General features: G+C 47.1%; 1 protein-coding gene across 5 annotated transcripts in view; it reads right to left on the bottom strand.

Annotated features, from left to right (window-relative positions):
* Nucleotides 1–24,803, bottom strand: part of HIPK2 (homeodomain interacting protein kinase 2) — a 143,557-nt gene that overhangs the window by 17,232 nt on the left and 101,522 nt on the right. For 4 of the 5 annotated variants that reach the window (XM_030040119.2, XM_030040120.2, XM_030040122.2 and 1 more), the window contains exons 6-12: nt 23,805–23,989; nt 19,977–20,139; nt 17,145–17,364; nt 15,437–15,558; nt 10,726–10,868; nt 10,173–10,349; nt 7,232–7,513 (exon numbers count right to left, since the gene is read on the bottom strand). In XM_030040119.2, the coding sequence (XP_029895979.1) occupies nt 7,232–7,513; nt 10,173–10,349; nt 10,726–10,868; nt 15,437–15,558; nt 17,145–17,364; nt 19,977–20,139; nt 23,805–23,989 (1,292 nt within the window). The remainder of the gene's footprint in view (nt 1–7,231; nt 7,514–10,172; nt 10,350–10,725; nt 10,869–15,436; nt 15,559–17,144; nt 17,365–19,976; nt 20,140–23,804; nt 23,990–24,803) is intronic. The other variant, XM_030040124.2, reaches the window with a different exon arrangement.

Genomic DNA, 24,803 nt, shown 5'->3' with positions numbered 1-24,803 from the left:
CAAAGGCCCAACTCATGCTGAAAATCAGTTGATTCACAGGCTTAAAGATACACGTTAAGCCAAAACGGGGGCTTTTGAAAATTCAACCCAGAAGAGCTAGCACTCCCCCTTCTCAAAGCCTCCTTGCTAGCCAGCAACTGTCCTCCTTCCAGCTCCCTCTGAGGACTCAGCTGCTCCCCCCACCTCGTAGTAATACAGGAGCTATCTGTGCGAGGTCCAGGCTGATGTATCACCTTCCCTGCTCACAAACTATCAGGACTGAGAGCTTTTACCTGTTGACACAGCACTTGCCTACTCAGCAAGCTTACTGTATTCCTATAACTCAGCCACAGCTTTTGGGGATGTTTGTGCTTACACAGAAAAATACTATTAAAAGTCTTGCCCCCTTCCTATTAAGCTCGCTCCAAGCCTGGTAATTGCTTTCCCTCCTGCAAGCACAGTAGCAGCAGCATACGTGATTTAGTAGTGTCGAGAGTCGGCATGTGTTCCTGGTCAGCTTGTGTGCCTGCCTGCATTATGTGGGTAGGTGTATTTTAATGCTCCAGAGGAGGGAGGGGGGGAGGATTATTGAAGTACCATCAAATCCATCTATACAGACTGAAAAGCAGTAAGCTAGGATGGCTTTTTGACCCTTACTGGCTGGAGCTGCATCCTCCCTTTCAGAACAGCAGCTGGAAAAATATGCTTTGCTTTGTGAGTTTACTATTAGTTTATGAGCGGTAGCCCATTCCCACCTGGTCCCAAAGAGCTTGTTCGCAAACTTGGACACAAAACAATTCACGTCTGTCCAATGTGCAGACACAGAGCACAATCATGCCTTCGAACATGTAGAAGCAGGTCTTGGATTCAGGTCTCTAACATTACACCACCCTCCTGAGCACACAGCAGAGAGACGGACGTGGGTCCCTATTCTCCACAGCAAGGAAAGATCTCAAGGGAAAGTCTCCTAGAGGAAGAAGAGACTTGTGCACAGGCACTGGGCAAGAAACTAAGGTGGGCATCTGAGATACTGTTAATGGAAAGGTGCCAAAGGCAGATGCTAAGAACGAAAAGTGAGAGGAAATTAAGGAGAAGAAGATGCTGAATTAGGTGTTAAAATGTTGAAACCACCTAAATAGCCAAGGACAAGGGCAGGGACAACGGCTTTTGTAGCAATGCAACTTGAGATGATTTCTACTTGCTGAAGGCCCGGCCCAAAAGCTCGGTATGTGACAGCATTGCATGAACAGGATCTTTTTTCCCCGAGGATCTTGAGTTACACCAGAACCCCAGAAAAAGGAAATGGTGTCTAGTGGGGGCAATTCTTCAGTGTGCGGTTCACCCAAAGAGACACAAACCTTTCAGTGTGGCTGACGCTATAGCAACAGAAGCTTTCAGCTCTCAAGGTCACCGACACGGCCACCTAGTTTGGAGGAAGAAGGCAGCCATCGCACAACTGTCCCTTTGAACTGGTGTGCACGTGGACCGTGGCACGTTAGCTCTACATCACGTCACAAAAATTCTGTTCCACATCTCTGAAAACTTAATAACATGCAAACTTTTCAGTTTGCTGCTTCAGAATAATCCACCTATTCTAGGAAAATAGACAGTCAGCCAACAAAAACTCACACTGCAACTGCAATCACTCTCTTCACATTGAAATCTTATGCCATGCATAGCTCAGTGTTGAGAACATGCCCCTCTCTCCTCAGCTCAGCCTCCATCCCAACCTGTTAATCTGCTCTCACCTTCTTTGTGAATTTGTGATGGGAAGAAATATTTATCAAGTACTACACTGAGGCCATTTTATTAGGCTACACAGCACGTGCTGCAGCTACTTAAGTCGTATATACTGAATTGCTTAGCAGGTTGTAAAGGTCCTGCTGCTGAAGGTTTGCTGAGAGCGCTACTGTCTATCTCTGTTATTTTAAGTATTAGTTGCATGTCAGTGTGTCTTCTGGAGATGGAAGGCAGCGATCTTTTTACCAAATGACTGTGGTTAGTCAACGTATTGCTATGCAGAGTCAGTGCATTACTATGCACAGCATAACATAGCCACAATAGGCTAGATGTCAAAAGAGAATTACAAATGGTACTTTGACCCTCACACACGTACATCAGCGAGTTGGCAAAAACACCTGGTTTGTGCCTGCCAGCAATTTCTCTGCCTAAGGGGAATTAAAGTCCTCTGAAGTAGGCTCTACCACCGTTGCACTATGACGTAAATAAGGTGAATAGAAACTTGCATCAGCTTACGCTCCATTATAAAGCTGAGACTCACACACGGAGACTTCGCTGTATAGCTTACCATCTTAAGAGAAAGGGAAAAAACCCAACCCTGGCAAGAATTTTGTGCCAGTGCAGATGGCCAATGAGGCAGTTACTCAGTATGCCCATGCGACAGCTGCGGTCAGTCTTTCTTGCCCAGGAAGACAGTGATTACTGTGAGGATCCCATGGAAAACCAAGCTGGAGAGGTGCTACTTATGATACCAGCGCAGACAGAGCAGGCAGTGGAGCAGCGAGGGGCTCTCCTGCCTCTTCGGGGTGGAAGAACCCCCAAACCCACCCACCTCAAGGCCACCATTGTATTGTTTCAAGAAAGTCACGTTTTCCTTGACTGCTGCACTCATTGCTTGGATGGGAAGTCATCTAGGCACGTCACAGCGGCCACCTCCGCTGCCTTTCCTTCCGCCCCTTCCTCCTGCCACGCTCTGCGACGTGTCCCTTGGCAGGACGTGGAAATACCCCGCGCTGCACCACCAGCACAGCCCAGCGCAGCCCTCCCGCAGGACCACGCGTGCTCTCCCTCCTTCCCAGCCACAATTCCAGGGTGCGTTTGTGCCTCTCTGCTCTGCGTTTAAGTTGTTGCTTTATTTTTCTCTACTTTCAAGCTTCAGAAATATTTAATCAAGGGAAGATTTACATTTAAACCACTGCACCATGTGAAGCTGCATACTGGGGAGTACTTAAACCCTACTATTTTCTACTCGCTGAACATGTGCTCCGATTACCGCGACCGCAGTTGCACTGTGGCTCTGTCTATCTGTCTGCTTGACTTTCTTGCGAGAGCAAGTAGAGAAACTTAAGAAGAATAAATTCATAAGAAAAAAAATCAAGTCTACTCTCTGGTTTTATTCTCTTCAGTGCTTTACAGGTAATGGTTAGACCTAAATTCTTCTTTCCAGAATAAATAACAGTCAGGGTATTATCTTACAGCACAGCAGTAAAGATCTCTTTGGCCTGTAAAGTCTCTTTGTAAAGGATGCTGAACTGAGAGTTTAGAAATTCACTGGTGATAAATAAACAGGGTGACAAAATTGTTTCCTGTGCATATAATGCTTTTTATAAGCAATTTTTTTTCTGCTGTTCTGCAGGACGAAATGTCACATGCAAAACTTTGTGGGCATCAGAAGCCAGGTAAAAACAATTTCATTCACTAAAAATGTTCCCTTTTTATTTTGACAATGTCAATTTTTTTCCCATTATTTGCTTATATTTTGAAAGAAAAAGCCCCCTCCATTAAACCAGAAAAAAAGAAGTCTTTCCCTTAATTAGTTAATCCCCTAACACTTTCTCTCCCTTAAATAAGTCAAAATTTTTTGCAGTTTTGAAGCTTCCCCGGATTTCACTGTGTTGGGGATATTACTAGACAAATCTCCGTGTAGCCCGCAAAAAGCCTTGGTTTTGACAAACTGACTTTTTTAATCAGGAATTTGCCCCCCGAAAATCTCTTACCATTTCTCTGAGGACCGTCCCTGCAGAACTGCACCTGAGGTCCCTCCTCTGTGATTTTGCCCCAGGCACCGGGCTGGGGCCCAGTAGATGGCCCTCTTTGACAAGGTTCCATGGAGCAGGTCCTCCAGAGCCCACCTTGCACCGTCTCCCCAGTACCTTCACCCAACAGGAGCCCAACATTTTTAGATGACTATTGATTTTCAAAAGATTACACCAAGCTACGCTCGTCAACAGTGCAAAACACATTTGAGCAAAGAATGAGCAACGTGCTGGCCTGCCTGCCTGGTCAGCTGGTAGTTCATAAACATCCTACTTGAACATCTGTGCTTTTCATTAGGAAATGGAAAATTCTGCCCATATCACACCGAATTCTTCAGATTTTTCTTTCGCCAATAAAAAATTTGCATTCCCTGTTACATGAAAAGTTCTCTCTGCTGCTCTGGTATTAGAGAGGCTTTTCTGTCACAGTAAATCCAAGCTGTAGGGCTCCATTACTGCATCAGCAGTATCATATTTTATCAGCATTACCAGTCCTTCTTAAACTGAGACTTATGAACTCTTACATCGTTGAAAGATCTACTACTTCTCACAACCACAGGTAGCTCTAATCTTTCTTCACCGAGCAATCAACAAAATAAACATCTCATGGGTCAAAGAGAAATTTCTAACTCCATAGGAAATAAGAGAAGGAAGTGCTGTAGCAAATTCAGGAGCTGATCCAAAGTCAGTGAAGTTAATGCAAAGATACCACTGCTATCAAGAAGATGCGATCAGACAATTAACTTTGAACTGTGAAATGCCGTATGATTTCTGTATTCTAATCTAGAAAAAAGCTAATATTGTTAGGATGTGACCAATAGCATGTTCCAAGTCATTCCTTATTTTTCACCCCCACACCACAGCTATTACCCAATAGGGTAATATCTGCATAAATATGGGCAAGACAATGCATTCTTTGCAGTTTCATTTTCGACTCAGATCCTGAACCTTTGGGCTCTGATTACATTAAAGCACATACTTCGCTGTCACTCCCATTTTTCTTGGAGCCAAAAAAAAAGGCGAGTAAGAAAACTTGGAGGTGCTTTCCTAAATGTGACGCACTTTCAATGTGAAAGACCTCAACTTTGGCAGAGGCAAAGTTCATTGGCATTAAATGCTGATACAGCTTCCCTAACTGGAAGCTACACTCTTACTCCAGCTGAGAATTTGTTCTTAGATCTGGGCAGGTCAAAAGGCACTGAGCAAGTTAATTTCACTCTCCCGGAGACTTTAACCAAAAATTCTTATTCTGGACATGCGGTTTTCCATCTGTGTCTCTGCCTCTAATTCTCCACTTGCTCTGGTTACATCTGCACAGGCAATTTAACTCACTCTGGAATTTCAAAAAGTGCCCGAGAACAGCCCGTGTCCATGTGAAATGTCTCTACATGGCTCAGAAATTAAATCTAGCTCTTAAGCTTTGGCCTTCCAGGAATGCTGGCACCCTGGCACTCTGTATAGATATGCCATATGGATACAAAAAGTAGCCAGGGATCTGATCCCAGGCAGGAACGTGTCCTGAATATGCTTTAGTCATATCAAAGCCAGTTTGTTTATGTAAGTCTGGCTGCTGGGACTACTTTCCCAACCCCTCGGCAGACATTGCCCAAATTTTTAAATACCCCAAACTCCCAACTCGATTTCCAGGCATTTTCCAGAACTTTGTTCTGTCTGTCTCCCTGGAGAGGTGCCGAGTGAAGAAACTGGTCAGATGGCAGCAAAGTTGAAGCAGAGGAAACAAGCGTTAGCTGAAGTGGCCGCAGGATCCAGCTCTTCCCTCCACCCCCCTCTGGAGCCAAGATGATACCCAGGCGGTGAGTATAAGCATTTGCACATAATCTCCCAAAGCCTGGGATCAGCACCATAGGTAAACGCGCTTGCAAATAGCTCCCGTGACGCTTGAGATACCTGCCCTCTTCATGCTGCCCCACCACATAACCTTGGTTTTCAGCATCTCTTTTGTCTTGCCCTTCCTTTCCCATAAGAGCCCTGGAAGCGGCGGTTCCCTATTTACAGTCCATCTGACTTCCACACTGACCTTCATTCAACTCTTTCTGGAAACACGCTTTCTTCTCCCTACCAAACTAAGGAATACTGTAGCAATTTAAAAAATTTTTTTCTTTTTTAAAGTGAAATATGTTATGCTGTCCTGTGATCAATTCCCCGTGATAACCATTGGATTGATAGCAAGCCTGAATTTGAGAGGCACTGAGCTCTTGCTGCCCAGTGGAGTTCACTGGTAGGGAGAAGGGGAACGGGAAGCAGCGGTGGCTGTCGGGAGGCAGGCTGGAATTGAAGCCCTGGATGCCTGAATCATAGGGCTCCTCTTTACAGATTTTTAGCTCCTTGAGGCCAAATGCATCTCATCAGTTCTGTGCGCATTTGCAGTGCTCTACTTATCACCACAGCGCAGAGATGCAGAGATTTAGATAGATATCTCCAGTGATTAAAGGAAAATCTACCATGGAGCACATTCTAAATACATTAAAAAAAAAAAATTCTCTCGACAATACTGGATGGATAAGGTTAAAAAATTCCTAGCTCATTTACCAACATAAAGATGGTATAATTATTCAGCTGTTTGCAAGGCTACTTCTCTACAACTTATAAAGCAGAGTGATGTCTTGTGACTGGCATCAGATGGGAAACCTAGAGTGCTTGCATGCGACGAAAGGTGCTGAAAAGACAGTCCTGGAAAATTAAGTCTTCTCTCATCCACAGTAGATGATCAGCAGTGGCAGCGGTCCTGGGCCACAGGTGAGTTAATTCTCTGAGGAGCAAACTCAGTCACCATGGTCTTTATAGCCTCCTCTATGCCTCTCTGCAGAGTCAGTCAAAAAGCAATCAGTTTCTGCCACTTTTTACAATAGATCAGGGATGTTTCGGCAACACAATCGGAACTGAGCAAACCTCTTGCAATGTATTTACCATTACTGAGTGTTTATGACACAACCACTAACTGTTTTTCAGGACCTTTTTATGGAAAATAGCACATATGGAAGGTGTCATTTAATGCTCTTTACAGATGCCTGGATCACTTAGAAAGAGAAAAGGGAATTTTAAGCTATCTTCCTTCCAAGCCCTTCTTCTTGCCTTTATTTTAAACAGCTACTTGACTTAAAGGGGCTCATCACCATAGGATTTCTAAAGTCTCCTTTCAACAGTCCTGTGAGATGATAGAGAAAACTCTTATTTCCTCTTACAGACGACAGAGTATGGCACAGAAAGACTACTACACTTCTCCAAGGTCACACAGCAAATGTACAGCATGGTAGGGAACATCACCTAACCCTGTGGAGTCCTCAGCTAGCATTTAAGCCTCCCCACCACCCTTCCTCTGAAATGAAAGACGACCTGGGTGCTGCGACCCAACTGTAGCTCCTGGGACCCTACAGCAATTCCTGGGACGCTCCAGCACTTCTCTGCCTCTGTCTCTCTCTCCTACGCACGGAGAAGAGCAGAGAGCCGCTGCTCACCTGGTGGGTGCATGCTTCTGCTCCTCCTCTTCATCTGTGTCGCTGCTGATAGTGATGACACTCACTGCGGGGCTAGGGGTGTCGGGAATGATTATCGTCTGCCGCTGCCGCTCCCGCGTGGTGCTGGTCGCCACGTCCCCCCAGCCGCACGTGACGGAGGTGCTGCAGGCAGGGCTGTTGTGCACCATGGCACAGCGGGGAGGCGTGTTTTCCTTCACTCGTTTCGACCGCTGAGGCGAGCTGATGGATTGAGAGGATGAAACTTCATAGGTGGATGCATTTCTGGAAATGGGAAAGGTTGGTTAAAACGCGGTATGCTTAAGTTGCTCGTCGCCACGGCTTTTGATTCCTGGTCTCTGATTCAGTGGCATTGATTTATGGAGTACAGGAAAACTGCAAAATTCGCACAGTTACCTCTTCAAAGGACAGAGTGGCTCACATGACTTATTCATATAATTGGCTGAAAAGTAGTCTCCTTCAGTAAAAAATTCAATTTTGTTTTCCCTAGAAATTACCAAATGAGAAATGCTGCCTCCCAGGAGTTTGTGCTGGGAGGTAGAGGCTAGTCACACAGCCCAGACATACAAAACACAGGCAGGCACAGTATGGCTGTCGCAGAGGGAAGAAGAACCCAAGCGATAATCCCTTTCTCCTGTATCCTGCATGGATGCATCATGACCAGTTATTTTTTGGCTAGAAAAAGCTAAAGGTAAAACTAGAATTTGTTGTGGAAAACAACAATCGTTTATCAGGAAAACTGCTTTTCTTAGTTAAAAATTTATTTTTCTGTTTAAAAATCTTTTCAGTGAACATTTCATGCCTAACGCTTCATCCTCTAGGATAGAGGAGTCCCATGGATGAAAGCACGCAGATGGGGGGGCATATACTCAATTTCATTTCATTCCCACGTGAGGCAGCAGATACAGCATATATAAATCAGAAAGAAAAGAACAACCTTTTCATTATGCAGTAGAAAAACATACTCAGGTCCCGTTTTTTTCCCAGTCTTCCTACTTCAGCTTCCCTGCCTGACAGTTGGAAAGGGCCCACTTGGATCAGGGATCTGAACACAGAACCTGTCCACCAAACAGTGCAGTGCAGGTCTGCAGAGGGGAATATTTACCAAAGCACACTGACAAAAGCCCATTTCACCCACTTCCCAAATTTCCTTTCTTCCTCATATTTCTTGTTTTTCTTCTGCCTATTGCAGAACATTTGCAGATTCAAAAATGAAAAAAACCCACAAAGTTCTGGTTTCGTTCTACAGTGGGGCCTGGGCTGCACGTTGAGCTTGGCCCAAGAGCTAACAAAAGGAATAGGTAGCATCCATCAAAAGGAAGTCACTCTGGACGTATCACACTATACCAACTTACACAGGGTCTTTTGCATAACAAATGGCTGCACAGTAGCATTTGCAGTGCTTTTTGAATACCAATGAGCAGCATGGAGTACCCTCCTCTCCAAAGGAGCACAGTTCCTCATTTGGCTACAAAAGCACCACAATCAATGAAGCCGTAGAAACCGTTGCTCTGAAAGCGTCCAATTCCTCCTGGACACTGCCACCCTGCCCCTGGAGAGGGAAGGGAGAGGGAAAGCCCTGCACAGGCACACTGGTTGCAACAGGCACTCTCTTTTGCTGGCTTGCTGGGGACGTAGCTGCCTCTCCTCTACATTACGAATGGACTAAGACAGCTGGAGCCCACCCAAAGTAAATGCAACATTGGAGAGCAGATAAATGGGAAGGATTTAAATAGTGGCCTCTTCACTAGAGTCAAATTGGTTGTGAACTCTGAGCTCCTCTGGCCCCAGTCCAGTCACCCAGGAAAACCACAAGCTCCACTGTTTTTGCCACCGCACAAGTGGTGACCCATTTTGGTTCTCTCCCCTGCACTGTTACGTTTTGGGTTTTTTTAAAGAAACGAGCTAGTTTCACAGCCCAGAGGACTTTTCCCAGGAACAGCTGCACATACATCTTAAACAGCCTTGTCCTCTAGGCAAGATTACAGTGCTGCGATGGGCACTGCAATCATCCTACCATTTGAGTTGTGCCACATAACATCGTATGAACCAAAACCCTGTCTCTTCCTTGCAGAGCCAAACGGTCCTGCTGAGAGTTGATAGATTTAGGTGACTAAGGCCTGCCCCTGTATAAGATGTCCTTATAAAATGCTTCCTGCTTTATGCTGCTATGACTAGAAAAAGGCCAGTGCGTGTACCAGTTGCTGGTGTGTACTGTTGAAGATAGGGGCCAACCACCTACGTTAGGAGCCAGAGAGCTTGAAGGTGGCCTAAAGCCACCCCAGTTCTCCGCTCTGCAGGGCACTAAAGCTCAGAAGATAGGTCATCATCCCATTGCTTTTGAAAGGGCAGATCTTGTGTGCACACATCAGACGCGTGTTCCTGAAGATCTGGTCCCCTGGAGGTGCACCATCCTGTGCAAATGCAGACACTGCACCTCAGGAGTGCTTCTTCGAGATGATGCGGGAAGAAAAAAGGTGTGGCAACCGGGCATTGCACCACGCTGACCTGAGAATATAGTTACCTTTTTCACTACGGTGACGACAAGGCCTCGGGTAATCACAGCAGCATAACGAGCTGTATGAACAGGGCCTGAGTCTCCCATCCTGCACCCCTTCCAGCCACCAACCAACTCCCCCACAAAACGACGCTCACCGGGTATAAAACGCGCCTGCCTGCCTCTTACCCCCTGCTCTCCTGACCTAGGTACAGAAAAGACGAAGCAGCAAAGAGCCCGGTCACGAAAAGCGTGATCGAATCACTCGCGGGCCGCGGAGCAGACTTTCTTTCGCCCCGCCGAAGTCGGCCAACGCGGCCCTCGTCAGCACGCTCGCATCGGGAGGGCGGCGTTCCGAACAACCCAGGCGCGGGGCCCTCTGCCTCGCCGACGCCGCGACCCGCGCCGGCAGCGCCGCGCACTCACCGGGGCGCCGACTGGTGCTGCTTGCTCTTCCTGGCGGAGGCGGCGGCGGGCGGCTGGCGCATGACGTGAGCAACACCCACGTTGACGGGCTGGGCCGCGGGGAGAGCCACGTGGCTCGCCAACAGCGCCGGCTGCTGCATGATGGGGTTGTAATGGCTGCCGTGAGCGTGGGTGTTTCTGCAAAGCGGGGAGAGAGGCACGCGTTTAAAAGGCAGCCGGCGGCTCTTCGGCGGGCTCTTTCGCAGGTTCGCGACGCCTTCGCCGAGGCACCCTCCTCCAAGGGCCCGTCGGGCTCCCGGTCCCCCCGGGAAGGAGCGTTTCCCCCAGGGAACCGACCGAAGGCAGCGGCGTGGGCACGGCGCTCCACCGCAAGGACGGGGAACGGAGAAGCCGCCCGTAGCTCTCAGACAGGGGGTTATAGGCTGCAGCCTCTGCCCCTCTCCCCCCCGGCTCTACAGCCTCGCGAGACCGCGTCCCTCCCACCCCGGTTCTTCTCACGCCTCCTCCAGCGCCGGTGGGTACTTCGGGGACCCTCCAAGCGCCTCCAGTTTACCTCCAGTCTGCCAGCGGTTGGGTGCCTGCCATGGACTCCGGGATGACGGTCGCGTGCTGGACAGAAGTGTGGGTGGCCACCCCGGTCAGCTGCTGCCAGGCAGGAGGGAGCAGGATCTGCTGAGTGCCACTGGGCCACGCTTGCTGTCGGACAGAGGGAAAACAATTTCTTAGCCAGAGGCATCATACGCCGAGCGTGAGCGGCGGTCCGGGCTCAGCTGGGGGTCCTAATAACGATCGTGGTCATACTACCTGCGCTTACCACTTTTCAGCCATAGGTGACAAATACTGTTAGGAAACTGCAGTAAAAGCAGTAAAAATTACCGATATAGAGAGCGCAAAGGAGGGGAAAGAAAATCCCTGCCGTCCAAAACAGCAGCTGTGTTTTAGGTTAAACTGGGAATGGGAGGGATCGAAACTGGTCAGCATTTCAACCCAAACATCAAAGTCTTTAGCACCTTTTAATATTGACTCTCCAGATCAGCTGGGCACCATGGTCCCATTGTTATTTCCCCCCTTCTACAGCCAATTTTCCTTCCCACCCCAACAGGACCTAAAGGCCTTCAGGAACTTAAAGGAACTAAAAAGGAGAATGAACTTTTCAAGGATCAGAAAACAGAACAGGGGGCTGCAAGGCTTTTGCGAGGAGGGAAAAAAGGTGAATTTGGGGATACCGAAAGCGAATGCGCATCAGTCAGCGAGCGCTCCTCAGGAGGAACGTCTTGCTGCACGGGCCAAGGAGCCCGGTCGCCTGCTTCCAGCTCACCAGGAGCCCCCAGGCCAAAGCAGAGCGGAGCCATGCACGGCTACCCATCGCGTGCCTGTCTGCTCCCTGTGCTCTCCAGCTTCTTCTGAGCGTGTGCCCCCCTTCGCAGGGGTGGAAATCTCTGCCCTGTGAGTTGAGCCATCGCTCTGCTACGCAACCATCCCTCCAGCTGTGCTGCCACAGGCATGACTCAGGTCACCCTGCTCTGGTGACTCCACACGCGAGTCAGATGCATGGTTTTTTGACTTGGGAAACTTTCTTTGCTATGTGCTGCCTGAAGGCAGCTCCGGCAGCTTCTCACTGCCTGGGCTGGGGAACGCAGGGGTACCAGCTACGGTCCTCCTTAGTTCCGACTGGTACTACTATATTGGACCCATGTTGTGTTATCTCACAGCTCTAAGGAGGCCAAATTTTAGAGGGGAGGCTTCTTCCAGGCATGCATTTGTCCTCATCTCCATCCTCACAAGAATCCCATTAACTGTCCCCACGATTCCCTCCTATTCCCCAGTAAAAAACCAAACCACCCCCACCCCCAAAACCCACATTTCCCAGTTCTGCTCCAAAGTTTGACTGTCTCGTAATTTTCCACGTTGCTGAGTTTAGTGAAAAGGCTGCTACGGTGAGGCCTCTCAGCAACATCTGCAAAGGACGGACAGTCACAGGGCTCCTGAGAACTCTTCGTCTAAGGAGCCACAACCACAGACTGGTGCTGCTCAGAGCAGGTAGGAGGAAGAGGCAAAGCCACAAAAAGATCAGGGAGGAAAAAAAGCTTTTTTTTTTTCCTTTTCTTTTTTTCCCAGCTTTGATTTAAAAGAGGAGACTAAACTACTGTTGCAGTCAGTCCCAGGGGACCACCTGGATTTACTTGCAGAGAAATCTGCTTCCTCCCTTTTCAGGAAGAGAACTGAACAGATCTAAGCTCCTTTCCCGACTGCAGTGCATAAATTTAGATGCAGTGTCAGGGTCCAGGCACAAATTCCTCACTTATTAGGTAAGGACCACTGAATCATTTAATCTGCAGATAAGACTTGTCTAGGCTGATCCACTAGCACAGTATGTTGTGCTTACACACGGGAGGCTTGTGCCGGCAGCCGCAGCCTGTTCTCAGTTATTGCATTACTGTGAAATTGTGCCGCCGTGGCAGAGCACCGTGCTGGCCCCTGCGCTCAGGAGGCGGTGGGTCCCCCAGTGCAACAGAGCTCCTGCTTCAGATGTAGAGCAAAAATGACTGATGGAATAAGCGTGTTTTGTTCCGAAAGCCAGTGGCAGGAGCTCTGTGGGAAGAAGTGTTGTTGGGAAGGAGTTAAAAGAAGACAAAATCAAGAATTCAGGGTGTTATTCAAGGACAGGGGACAGTTCTGGGTCATGTCATGGAAGCCTGCCAGAAAGCTGTACAGCTTTGTCTCTTTTGAGGTCTGAAGCTACAGAGAGCTATTAGTAAAGACGGGATCAGTCTCTTTCACCGGTCTCTGTGCATACAGTATGTGGATCACACTTGCTTGAGAGGGTGAAAATAGACTCAGAGAAGTTACAAATAAGTTACCACTGGCTCTGCATCTTGCAGGCTGCTTGCTCTCTCTAGCTCCACACCACAGGCTGCAGACACACAGCTGCCAGAGATGATGCTCAAAATCCATCACTGCCTCTACCCTGGGTCCCTCCAGCTCCTGGAGCTCCTTCCCCTGTCTCTCCTCTGGGGCTGCTGGTCTCATGCAAAACGCACAGGGAGAGCTGGACGCCAGCTGCACTGGGACGCAGTAAGGCTTTGCCAGCCATGGCCGTACTTATGCAGGCAGGCACAGTGACCTGTGCCGCATGCTGGGCAGGGGAGAAAGCTCAATGGCACTACAGAGTGCTGGGAGCAGAAGGAGCAGCATCGTGCCCGATCAGTGGGACAAATAAGGTGGGTGGAAAGACAGAAGTGCTACGCGCTCTGCCATGGACAGTCCCTCTAGTAGTTGGAGCAATCGCACGGTCTGGTGCGAAGAGCATTAGATAAGCAGCTGTGCCTGAGAGGAATAGCTCTCTGCTGAGAGAGACACACGCAGCCGCTCAGGGATCAGATGTGACTACAATGCATTACAAAGAAGCTGTGTTTTTCCATTCAGGAAACTGGAATTGGGTACAGATTTGTTTATCAGACCAGCTGCTCAGCCCGAACCGAGCGAGACCCGTGGACACCAGATGCCACCAGCATCAGAGTGCCTTGCCATCAGAGCGGCAGCTAGCATTTCTCATCGCGTGAGACAGACAGATATATCAACAGGCAGACTGCCTCTCTTTTATTAAATAAAAAATTAAAAATCTATGCAAGTGAGGAGTGCCTCTCACAAACAGCTTAAATTCCCTTGTGGAAGTGACAGCAAATAAAATGTCAGTAGAAAGTATGAGTGGGGGCAGCCCATGAAATAGGAGTTAACGTAGCAGGGGCAGCACAGAAATTGGCAGCAAAGTTCCTCCTGAACAGTCCCTCCCTCCCACAGACTGCGTGGTGACCCCAACAAGGCCACCTCGAGAAGAAAGAAGGAGCTGGAGGTCCTGAGATCTTTCAGGATCCTGCTGCCTTTGGGATGCTTCAGACCTGACCCTCACCCCTTCAAGCCCCACGTAACAGCACACATAAGGAGGCCCGGCAGAATGGCAGAGGCGTGCAAAGCTCCGTCACCTCCTTCACCCACTGCCTTGGCTGACTTCTTGCACAAGCAATAAATAGGAGCCTGCAACCATGCCTGCGCAGACTGCTGCTGACTTTGCTATTGTTTTTGTTTTCCATGCCTCTTAGGCTCTCCTTTCCTACCAAAGAAGAGAGGTTGTTACGACAGGCTGCAGGAGAGATAGGTTCGATGTTTCAGACAGCCCTCTAACAAAGACTCTGCTGCTGGGAAAGGCAGGGCACATTAGCTAATGGAAATCACGCAGGCTGCAAGTTGCGTTTCTGCCTTCACCAGATAAGCGTAACTGGTAGCTGGCAAAGAAAGGCAATTGCACCAACAGTCCTACACCAGCAATGCAACGTACAGGCATAAACCCCAAAGTCTGCTGGTACCTGACTGTGTATGACCAAGCTGGCATTAATGAAGGCATGGCAGATCAACCAATCCTGAGTGAGAGGCATGAATTTTTGACTTGTAGGTCATCTTTTCCAGACTGCACAACTTAATACTAAGTATAGTAGGTGCTTTTTTTTTTTTTTTTTGCTGCCAGAAACATGCCTGATATTGGCAGAGGTACCACGGCACCAGCTGAAAACCAGTAGGGGCAGATTCGCTGAAGCAAGCACAAGGAAGAATGAACTACTCCTCCTTTTTGAGGAGCTGGGGTTCCCCTTGAGGATGTGCATGGGATCAGCGGTACCCATTCCCGTTTGTTTTTTTTCCTGGGAGGAACCATGCTTTTTCTGTGAACACATTTCAGACAACTGTGCCAACAAGTGCTGCTGACAAGGAGAGGTCCTCGGCTGTGGGCCCCTTGCCTCTGGGGGCAAGAGTTATCTCTCTCATAACTTAAGAGCAGGGGGGCAGCTCATAAAACAGAAGGGAGCAAACATAAAGCATGAAAGATATTTATTGGCAGCATGCAATTCACCAGCACAACTCCTGGCCTCAAACTATCACTGAGACTGCGAGTTCGGGATGTAGGAAGGTTATTACCCGTTCCTCCTCAGCTAAGGCCTGATGCAGCTTCCCCTGAGGTTTCCCACTGATTCCAGTGGAGAAGGAAAAAAGATCTTTCCAGAGACTTTTGCAACTCTGACATAGCCTGTGAGCTGAACAAAGAACTAGGGGAGGTTTGGACATTTCAGAGAAAGCTGGAGACCTTTATATGGCTGCCCAAGTCTCCAAACCACACCACAGAAGGCCCTCAGAGAAAGCTACACTCCTCAGCCTCCAAAAGCTAAACAACACAAAAAATACCTGCCAAGTTCGGTGTCTTCAGAGCTCCTTACCTGTGCGAGGAGTCCTGGCTGGATCTGAAGAGGCTGGGCCCCAGGAGCCTGAGTGACAATGGGAACGGCGTTCTCCATCCGAACTGAATACCCAGCATGCTTCGAAGGGGAGGCTTGTAACCCTGTTCCACCAGCACAGAAGGTACAGCATTAGCCATCAACAGCATTGCTAGGAACAGGAGTGTGGTATTCAGAGGTGCCTAAAGGCAGCTGCTGATGTCCACTTTAACTGCAGTGTTCAGTCCCTCTGAAAAATCAGGCTCTTAGAGTCCCACATATTCTACCCCAGCCCAAAGACATCCATCAAATGTTCATAAACATGATACATGTATAAGGGTGCAGAAAAGACATTTTCAAAGACGTTAAGGGATTAGCCGAGTTCATATTTTTAGGGTACCTTGAATGCATGGGAAACATCTCAATACAATGTGTACAGGGAAAAAAAGATAGAGAGGGGAGGGAATGCCTTCTCTTCCCCTATATTCTCTGGTTTGACAACAGAAAATGGTCCTTGCCAGCCAAAACTCATTGCTATGTGAGAATGCTCTCTTTAGACCAAAGTGGGAGAGTGGGACAGGAATCCAGAACTCCGCACTCAGCCTTGACGAGGATAGGTGATTTTCTCTTGCACAGCTTCTCAGAACTCACGTTTAAAAGGCTCTGATCTGACCGTGTAATCTAGCACACCCCAAACTCCAATCACTGCTGACTCAGCCATGCATTAGCCTAACTGAGCTGGAGGAAGCTTCCCTCTGCGCCACCTTGGTGTGTGGCACAGCCTGTGCTACCTCCTCTGCTTTAGAGCTTTCTCAAGACAGCAAGCGGAAGATATTAGGTTACATATTCTAGCAATACATTTCTGAAGTCAAACCCTTGAGATGGATTCTAACTATGTAGAAGAGGTCTAGCTAAACTCCCCTAGTTCAAAAGAGCTTTGATAATCTTGCAGAACATTTAACAAGTGCCTGGAGACTTCTGCACAGACAGGCTTGTAGAAATGAAGAGCAGAAGTTGCACCAGCTGAACCAAGGTCTATTTAGACCACTTCCTACAGATGCCTGGCTGGTTTTTCCAAATTGCTACAGCAAGTAAAGTCAAGGGAAGGACAAGTGGCTAAATCTGATCATCACCCAAGTTGACAGTGGCACCTGCCACTGGTATACACAGGCAGAGCTGTTTGCAGCAGGGCTGGAGCTGAAGGAATTGTACTGATAAATGGTCATAAGCATCTGTTACGGTGACAAACCCTCATCTCCACCAGGACCACACTCCCTGCTGCATTAACCTCCTGAGTCCCCCTTTTAACAACTGAATCACTGAGAAGCAATGAACCCATTATTTATGTACTAATTGAACGTTGTTGTGGGGGAAAATTTTCAAGTTTACCAAAGTGAGGCAGAAGAGCCTCAAATTCTGTTCAGGGCAAAGGAAAAAAAAATATCACATATTCTCTCCCAGCCCCTTCTCAGTGCATGCCCCATTGTTTTAGACCAGTCACCTCCAACTCATGACGCTGGAGGTGCCTGCAAGATCCTCCACTGTTGCAAACATTTCCATCTGTAACAACCTCATTGCTCTGATTTACTAGGCCAGCAATTTTTCTACCATATGATCTGCACTAAGGAAGCTTGTTTCCAACAAGAGCTAGATGAAACAGCTGTGGGGAGGGAGCAGCGACTGGCCAAGACCTGGCAAGGCTGTTACTTACCTTGGAAGCCTGGTGGGCAGACGATGAGAGCTTGCTGGAAGGGGTCGGGCCGGGCACAGATCTGCGCTGTTCCTGTCTGCAGGGGCATGCTCCGCTGGGCCACCGCAGCCATGGACGCCGCTGAGGGCTGGTAGAGTGCAGATTGGTAATTTAGTATGGAGACCTCGGGGTTGGCTAAGGAAATAGTGGCACTGGAGGAGGTGGGAGCCAGGTTGGTGGTCTAAAGGAATGACGGGAATTAAACAAAAACAAACAAAAAATGAGGGAGATGGGTACGTTGGAAGAAGCAAAATCCAAAATTAAAATAAAAAAGTAAAATAGTGTAAGATAAAGTAAAAAAAAAAAAAAAAAAAAAACCAAAACAGCAAACCAAAACCAAACAAGGGGTAGAACAGGACACTGAGGAGCACAGAGGCAAGGGCAGCGATGGGGAAAGGAGCACGATCTGCCTGAGTAACCGCAGCTGTACCATGCCACGGGACCTCCGGCCATGCAGCGCTGCTGTGTACTGCTCGGAGACATAGCACGTTCTCCAAAGGAGAACTGTAGCCCCATTTATCGCCCAACTGGCTCTGATTTCCAGCATGATGAAGGTGGGTTCAGAAAACGCTACTCTCTGCAAATCACTTTGTTCTTTCATCATGCACATAGCTCTAGAAGCAGCTCACATTTCTTAGGTAAAAGAAACTCAGCACCTCCATGCCCTGTGAAGCCTCATCCTGAGAGGGAAGACTCACTCCAGCCTTTCCTCTACCTTGTAACTAAGGTGGCACATGCCCCTTGAATTATGTTTTGAATTCAAAGGAATCAAAAGGCATAACAGGAGGTAATAATAATAATATTTTCAAAGTCCAAACTTCGCTTGGCTTGACTTTAAAATCTCTCAGAGCAGAAACTTCAGCAGGGGATGTTGCAAAGCCACAAAAATCAGCCGAGTGTTCTGTGAAACATCTAGAAATCTCAGGGTGACTTGTTTTTTATTTGGACTGAGTCTGTAACAGTTGCAGACAAACAACCCCTAGACAGCTCTGGCACTGGTCTATAAAAATATGTCCTTAGCATTCGTGTCTAGGCAGCTAGGCTCTACCAGACCTGAGCCCACCTTTGCCCTCCATCCAAACGCACCAGCATCACTGCTGGAGATAGGACAGACAACACTTTCTCGTGGTGAACGTATGAACCCAGGATGAGGCTTTGATCAAAGCTGCAGCAGGCAGCAGGTGAGGCATTTTGCGCTGCCCTGCTTGCCACTGGGCCCGGGAAGGGTACCCATGCTGCGCTGCCACAGCCACAACCACAGCCACGAGGGATGCAACGGTAAAACGTTTCTTCCTCCTCTTCTTCCTCCCCTCTCTGTGCAGAGGCAGAGAAGTGCAATCTGTTCCCTTGTGCAACACACCGAGCAGCAACCACAACAGCTCCCACACTCCTAATCTCAGGAGTCATAACTGGAAGGAGGCAATCCCCAGATATTTTGCAGAGACGGGGAGCACCAGAGAGCCAAGATAAGTGATATGTCGAAGAGAATGGTGAAAGGTTTAGAGCTTGTTCAAATTAAGACACCCTTCCTGGAAATGTTTCTACCACTTCTTCCAGGAACACTGGAGATACCGGTTCTGCTCACAACACACACCCCTTACGAGAGTTCGGCGATTACCACGGATCTCCCCAGCCAACAGCTGATCTTAACATCAAGTGAGTTGCAAGGAAACGAAAGCAAGTCTGCATTTCCTACTAGCAATTGTGGTACAAATGGTGTCTCTGCCCTGCAGCTGGGGCCTAGAGGAGCATGTAGCATGCATTTCTTTAGTCAGCACCTCAGAAACAGCCAAGGAAGGGAACCAGTGTTTGTAACTAATACCCTATCACACCAAGCCATGACTTATCTCTCTCTGCATCTGCTTAATGAATTGTTCCAAAAGACCTTCTGTGATCACACGTTATCAAGAACTGAGTCATGAAGTCTGGTTTTCTGAGTGACATAGGAACACCCTGTACATCTACGCAGACTCCTTTAGCTCCCTTGCTTTCCAAGCACCATTTCCACAACACCACCTGCAATCTCTAGAGTGAATTTTGAGCTGCCTGTTCCCAAAAGACTTAAAAGACAGTAGCTATTTCTTGAGCTTCAGTCTCCCCCTGGAGAGTTTCCTTTCACTGCTGTAATACAGTACTGCAGTAAACAACTTCGCCTGCTAGTCACATAAAATTTGTCAACCCAGCACCCCCCAACAGTGGGGCGTATAAACTAATACAAGAGTCCAAAGCATGATTACAAAGCCAGAGCCCACCAATGTAGAGTGCAACGTGTTCGGAGTGGGGGTACGTGCACAGGGTCCCCATGTCAACTGTGGCACCTGGAGTAAAACCAATGAGAGATAAGAATAAACATTACTGCTAAGCTCTTCTTTCCTGTTAATCGGTTACAGTGCTGTGTCTGTTACAGAAGGGTTTAAATTCTTTTTACTTCAATGTCAATTTGAAGAAGTGCTGTAAGATCACAAATACTTCTACCTGACCCAGGGAGTGCAGTCCTGCTTGCTGCATTAAGGGACTAATGAGCTTTTCCCCATAGCAACTTCCCAAGTAAGCAGGATTTATCACCTCCAACAACAACATAAACAACGAGGACAACATTTCACCGTCACACAAAATGTCACAAGATTACTGCCTGCCTGAAGAAAACAGAATGAGGAAGAGTGGAGGAAGGAGAGTGAAAAAGTACCTTCTTTTTGCAGGCATGTTAAATGGGATGCTACTTTGCTTTTCATATTCTAGACCCTACTGACATAAACGTTTCAAGCACTGGCTGCTTCCAATCGATGCCCTTACCTGGTTGTGCACTGTGTTCAGCTGGTTGTTAAAAGTCATGGTCAAGTTGGTCGATGTACTTGGGGCTACATGGGTGATGAATGGTGTCTTGCTCTGGTTCACCGTGTCATACATATTCACCCGCCGCTTGCAAATCTCCATGTTCTGGAAGCAGGACTTGACACTGTGTAAGGAAAGGGGGGACAAGGAAGAAACACAAAATCAACCAAGCAACCAACACAGGTAACAGTTCATCACTGTGGCCCTGCATTAGGTCTCCACTGCAGGCTTGGCACTTTTTATGCTTTTAAAGCCCTTTGGTATTTTATGCAGGTCTCTCTTAACCAGTGAGAGTCAGATTAACCCTGTAGCGAAGAGGGCCAAATGGGTGTGAAGATGAGAGCGGCTGCTCTGGGACTCCTGGGTGTCCCCATGGGTCTGAGCACTGCGACGTAAGTCACAAAAAGCAAGCAAATTGGTTGCTCTTTACCTGACAGGGCAAGAAATACAAAGTGGCTATTTTAAAAGACTGAAAGAGGCAAGACTGAGGGCAAGAAAGAAAGATAGATACTGGTTTTTTTCTGATGATTGAGCCTGACAGGAAAAGACAACTCACGCTTTCTGCCTCAGTGTAAGCCTAAAGGTAGTTTTACAAGTCTTCTGCAAGGAAGAATTTTACTGTTCCTCATCACTGAGACCCCTGAAAAATCCTACTTATTCCTGTTAAAAAGCAGTTCACTGGGAGCCGAGTCCAGCCAAGTGGTTAAAACACTGGCCCTGTCTGGCTAAACACTTCCACAGATCCTTATCTTAAAGCACATGAGCTGTCCTCTTGCAGTCAATGGGACAATTCATACCGCAAAAGGTTATGCCAAATCAGATTCATCAATGTCCTGAGGGAATCAGGTTCTGAGGTTATCTCAGCCTAAGGATTGGATCTCTGGGGGGAAAGATTACAGCTTCTTCCTCTGCACTGACTTTCCTTTAAATGTTATTGATATAGCAATGGAAATTTTGAAAAGTATCATATTTTGTATCCCCAGTAAAGGAGATGAAATACTCTCTGCATTGCTAGAGCACTCTAGGTGTCTGGTACGTGAAACTGCTGGTATTTCATTTTTATAATTGGGATACCAAAGCGTACAGAGGTTTAAGAGATAACAACATAGCAATCTTGGGCAAAACTGTATTTTTAATAAAATCTCATTTTTCCAAGGTCTAAAAACCAATACAGGTTTTCCACAATTCTTCCATAATTGTTTTTACAAATGTGACCTCAGAGTCTGAAACGCAACCCAAAAAAGAATAAAGGTATTTATTTTATTTCCATTATCCCAACCCAGAAAAATAGAAAATCCAAGCAGTGAAAAATCAGCTGTAGCTGTAAAAAATCAGCTGTATACATAATTTCTTCTGTAATGATCTAAGCTGTTAGAGGTAGGGGAGGTAAACACATCCTCACGTAATTTTTAAGAAACAAAATGTCCCTTCAAAAGGAACACGTTCATATAATCTCTAGGGTTGGTCAGGAAGAGGACCTAGATCTTTTTATCCCTGTCTTGTCTCTTACTCACATGGTCATCTTTCTTCTCTTACAGGTAATATCTTGATAACTGGATCTGTGCCATAAACACCTGCAGACAAGACAGGCTCAGGACACTGCATAGCTGTGTATTATGTGCATTCATTTAAATAACTATGAAATACCTGTAAGTCGCAGAACATTCAGAAAAATCAAACACTTATCAAATAAATATAGAAGACTAGTGGATTGCATTTTTCCAGTCAACTATGAATATAGTTCTCCCTCCAAAGAAAGCAGGGACAGAGCAAAACAGTCAGTTAAATACTTAAATACTTAAAAAATACTTAAATAATTAAAAAATACTTAAAATGGGGGAGCTAAACTCACTTCGCTGTTTGCTTGGAAGTAAGCAGAACAGCCCCTCTTGGGCTGCTCAAACTTGCAGCCTTTCTGAAGCATGCCACAGCAGAGATTCCTTCCAGACGCTACATCTTCCATATATTCTCACTGTCTCTGCTGCCTGATTTACTTTCAAGAGAGATTACAACTCCCTGCATCTCTCGAGGCTTTGAAGTTTCTATTCTCAAAACCACAGGGAATCAGAGACAAAATTTCCATCAACTTGCCACGCTGGTTACAGCTTATTGCTCTCCTTCCCAATCACCGCTTCCAACGCGGAGGGGCTGCGCAGGGTTACGCACCCAGCTGGCACAGCATTTAGTATTCAGAGACCTGATGCTGAATTTTTTATCCAGGTAAAATTCTCACTGCTATTGGCCCCAATGATATTTTCAACCTTTCTGGGGCTTTGCCTGAGCAGCCACAAGTGAGCACTTCAAAAACGAAGATGTGATTATGGTCTATTGCGTTAGCGGAAAGATTTCTGATGGCAATGCATTATGCCACAAATGTCTCCTATCTTACACAATCGGTTATTACACAGTAAGAAGGACTGGTGCAAATTAAAAGACTTCAGTATGTGATGCTAACAGTTAGAAAATACTGTCTTTTTTCTATTTAAGAATGTTTTTATATGAAACTTACTTTCTCTCTGTTTAGCACAATAATCTCCCACCTTGTTTTCATTACATTTATCACTTACTATTTACCTCTAGATAACAATGCTCAAAGATGTCTGTGCGGGGTAAGGCTGGGTCTACACAGATCATGCACCCGCTACCTTCTGGTAAGTAGCTGCTCTTATCTTGTGATAAATGTAACAAAAAGGCAGCTACAGCTCCTTCACAGAGGGAAAACAACCTTAAATGAACTTGAAATACTGCAGGTAAGAGCACACATACGGGCAGGAGAGGTGACACAGTAACCTATTGCTCCACAGCACCCACACAAATATACTCTACGGCTTTTTAAGCAGTCCCCTCTATTTTCGTACCTGAGCTCCTCACAGCCTTTGACACCCACGCACATGGCACCCAATGAAGCACAATGCTGTGCCCGTAACTCTGTTCTCCTGATGAGGTGAAGAGACAGCCTGCAAAAGCACCTTGAACTGCAAAAGTGCTGAGGAGCAGGATGTTCAAAGCTGGGAGTCCTGAAGGCTTTGGAAAACTCCCACTACGTGTCTGCCTTCACTTGCGTCTGAGCAGCCTGGCCCTACGTGAACTGCCCAGAGGACAAGAGCCATGTGCTGGGCACAGGTTTCCTGCATTTCAGGCTGCTGCGCTCCGTGACGGGGAGATGGGGGAGTCAGGCTTGAAGGCACGACACTTCACATCTCCATCGGGCAGCGGAGCCCATCTCCGTTCCACAAATGTGTCAGTTGAGGTCAGAGCGTGGTGTTTAAGGTTACACAGGCAGGCAACAACAAAGCTGAAAACTGAACTCCCCGTCCTGTTGCCTGTGCCTGTAAACCAGCCTGCTGCAGAAGAAGCTCTTCCCTTAAAAAGCAAACAGCCCCAAATTGACCCCTGCAAGATGGGAAGGTTCTGGGAGGAAGGGTCGACTCCCCACTGCAGATAAGGTTGATTACTGCAGTAACAATCAGGACTATATTTCTCTGAGATATACGATACTTTGAGCACTAATTGCATAATTTCTTCTGCATTTTAATGCAAACATATGTAATTATTGAATATTTACATAATGAATGTAGCACACACTGCAGTGTTTTAAATGCCAAGCACCTGTAACACAATTCTTGCAACCTTAAGAGTTTGCAATCCTCTTTTTTTTAACCAGAAAAAGATTAAAACTTAGGCCTTAAGCATCTTAATAATGCCTCTCAGATAGATTTGGTCTCCACCACAACCAGCTCTCCTCTTCACCCCTCAATTCAAAACCCAAGGGAAACAAAAGCCACGTACTGTGTGCTGTGAGGGAAATCGAGCAAGTGCGTCATGGTGACAAAAGGGTGGTTCAGAGTTTCAATGGGTGTTATTCTCTTATCTGCATCTATCGTCAACATCTTCTTTAACAGATCTATAAACTCCCGCCGGTCCGCCTTTTCCACCAACATATCACTTCCTTCCAAATCCGTTGTCATGTTCACCTAAAGGAGAAAGGACAAGGGTGAGCGCTACAGGGAAAGAGCAGATGGTCAGGTCTCCAGCAAACTGTGTTTACTCCTCGTTGGAGCACATGCCCTGCAAGCCTCCCTGTCTACAGGGGTGGTTGCTGAAGTCACACGGCAGACTCCGCGGTGGCTAGTCATCTGGCTTGTGCGTGTCAGATCTCTAGACAGACTGTTAAGTGTTCAGCTCGCTTGGGTCAATGGCTAATGAAACACTTAGTCACCCTCCACTGAAGATGAACAGCTTCCATGTGGTAGCAGGCAAGCTCTGATAATCAGTATATTTATCATATAAAGGACTGTGCTATCAGATACTTCACTATGTGTCCTGTGAGCAAGAAATACATAAAATAAATAAAAATTGTCGGTAGGTTTATGAGAAACAATCCCATTTGTGTATCAGGTGCCAGGAAAAAACCCCCGTTATATTATTTCATCTGTTTGCACAATCTCCCCTGATCTCAGTCCTCCGTTTCTGCATGTTTGCTTGTGAATGCTACAATGCCTAGACTTTGCTAGCACAAACTCCAGTTTTGTGCTAGTGTTGTGCACTAGCACAAACTCCAGTTGCAGGAGTGGTTATGCCAGAATTAACTTTCACAACCACATGGAACTGCCACAGTGAATTAGTACTCCCCATTCCCCTAGAAAGCCACGTTTCACAGAGAGCATGCTCTTCTGCGGCCACGGTGACTATTTTCAATGTCACCATTTTACAAATGGAAATATTAAAGCACAGAGAAGTAAGTGACTTGCCAGCAGTCACACAAAGGAGCACTGGAGACATAAGAGA

This window comes from Aquila chrysaetos, chromosome 17 (genome assembly GCF_900496995.4).
Source record: "Aquila chrysaetos chrysaetos chromosome 17, bAquChr1.4, whole genome shotgun sequence".
NCBI lineage: Eukaryota > Metazoa > Chordata > Aves > Accipitriformes > Accipitridae > Aquila > Aquila chrysaetos.
The sequence above is the reverse complement of the archived record's forward strand: the minus strand, read 5'-3'. Positions and strand labels throughout refer to the sequence as shown.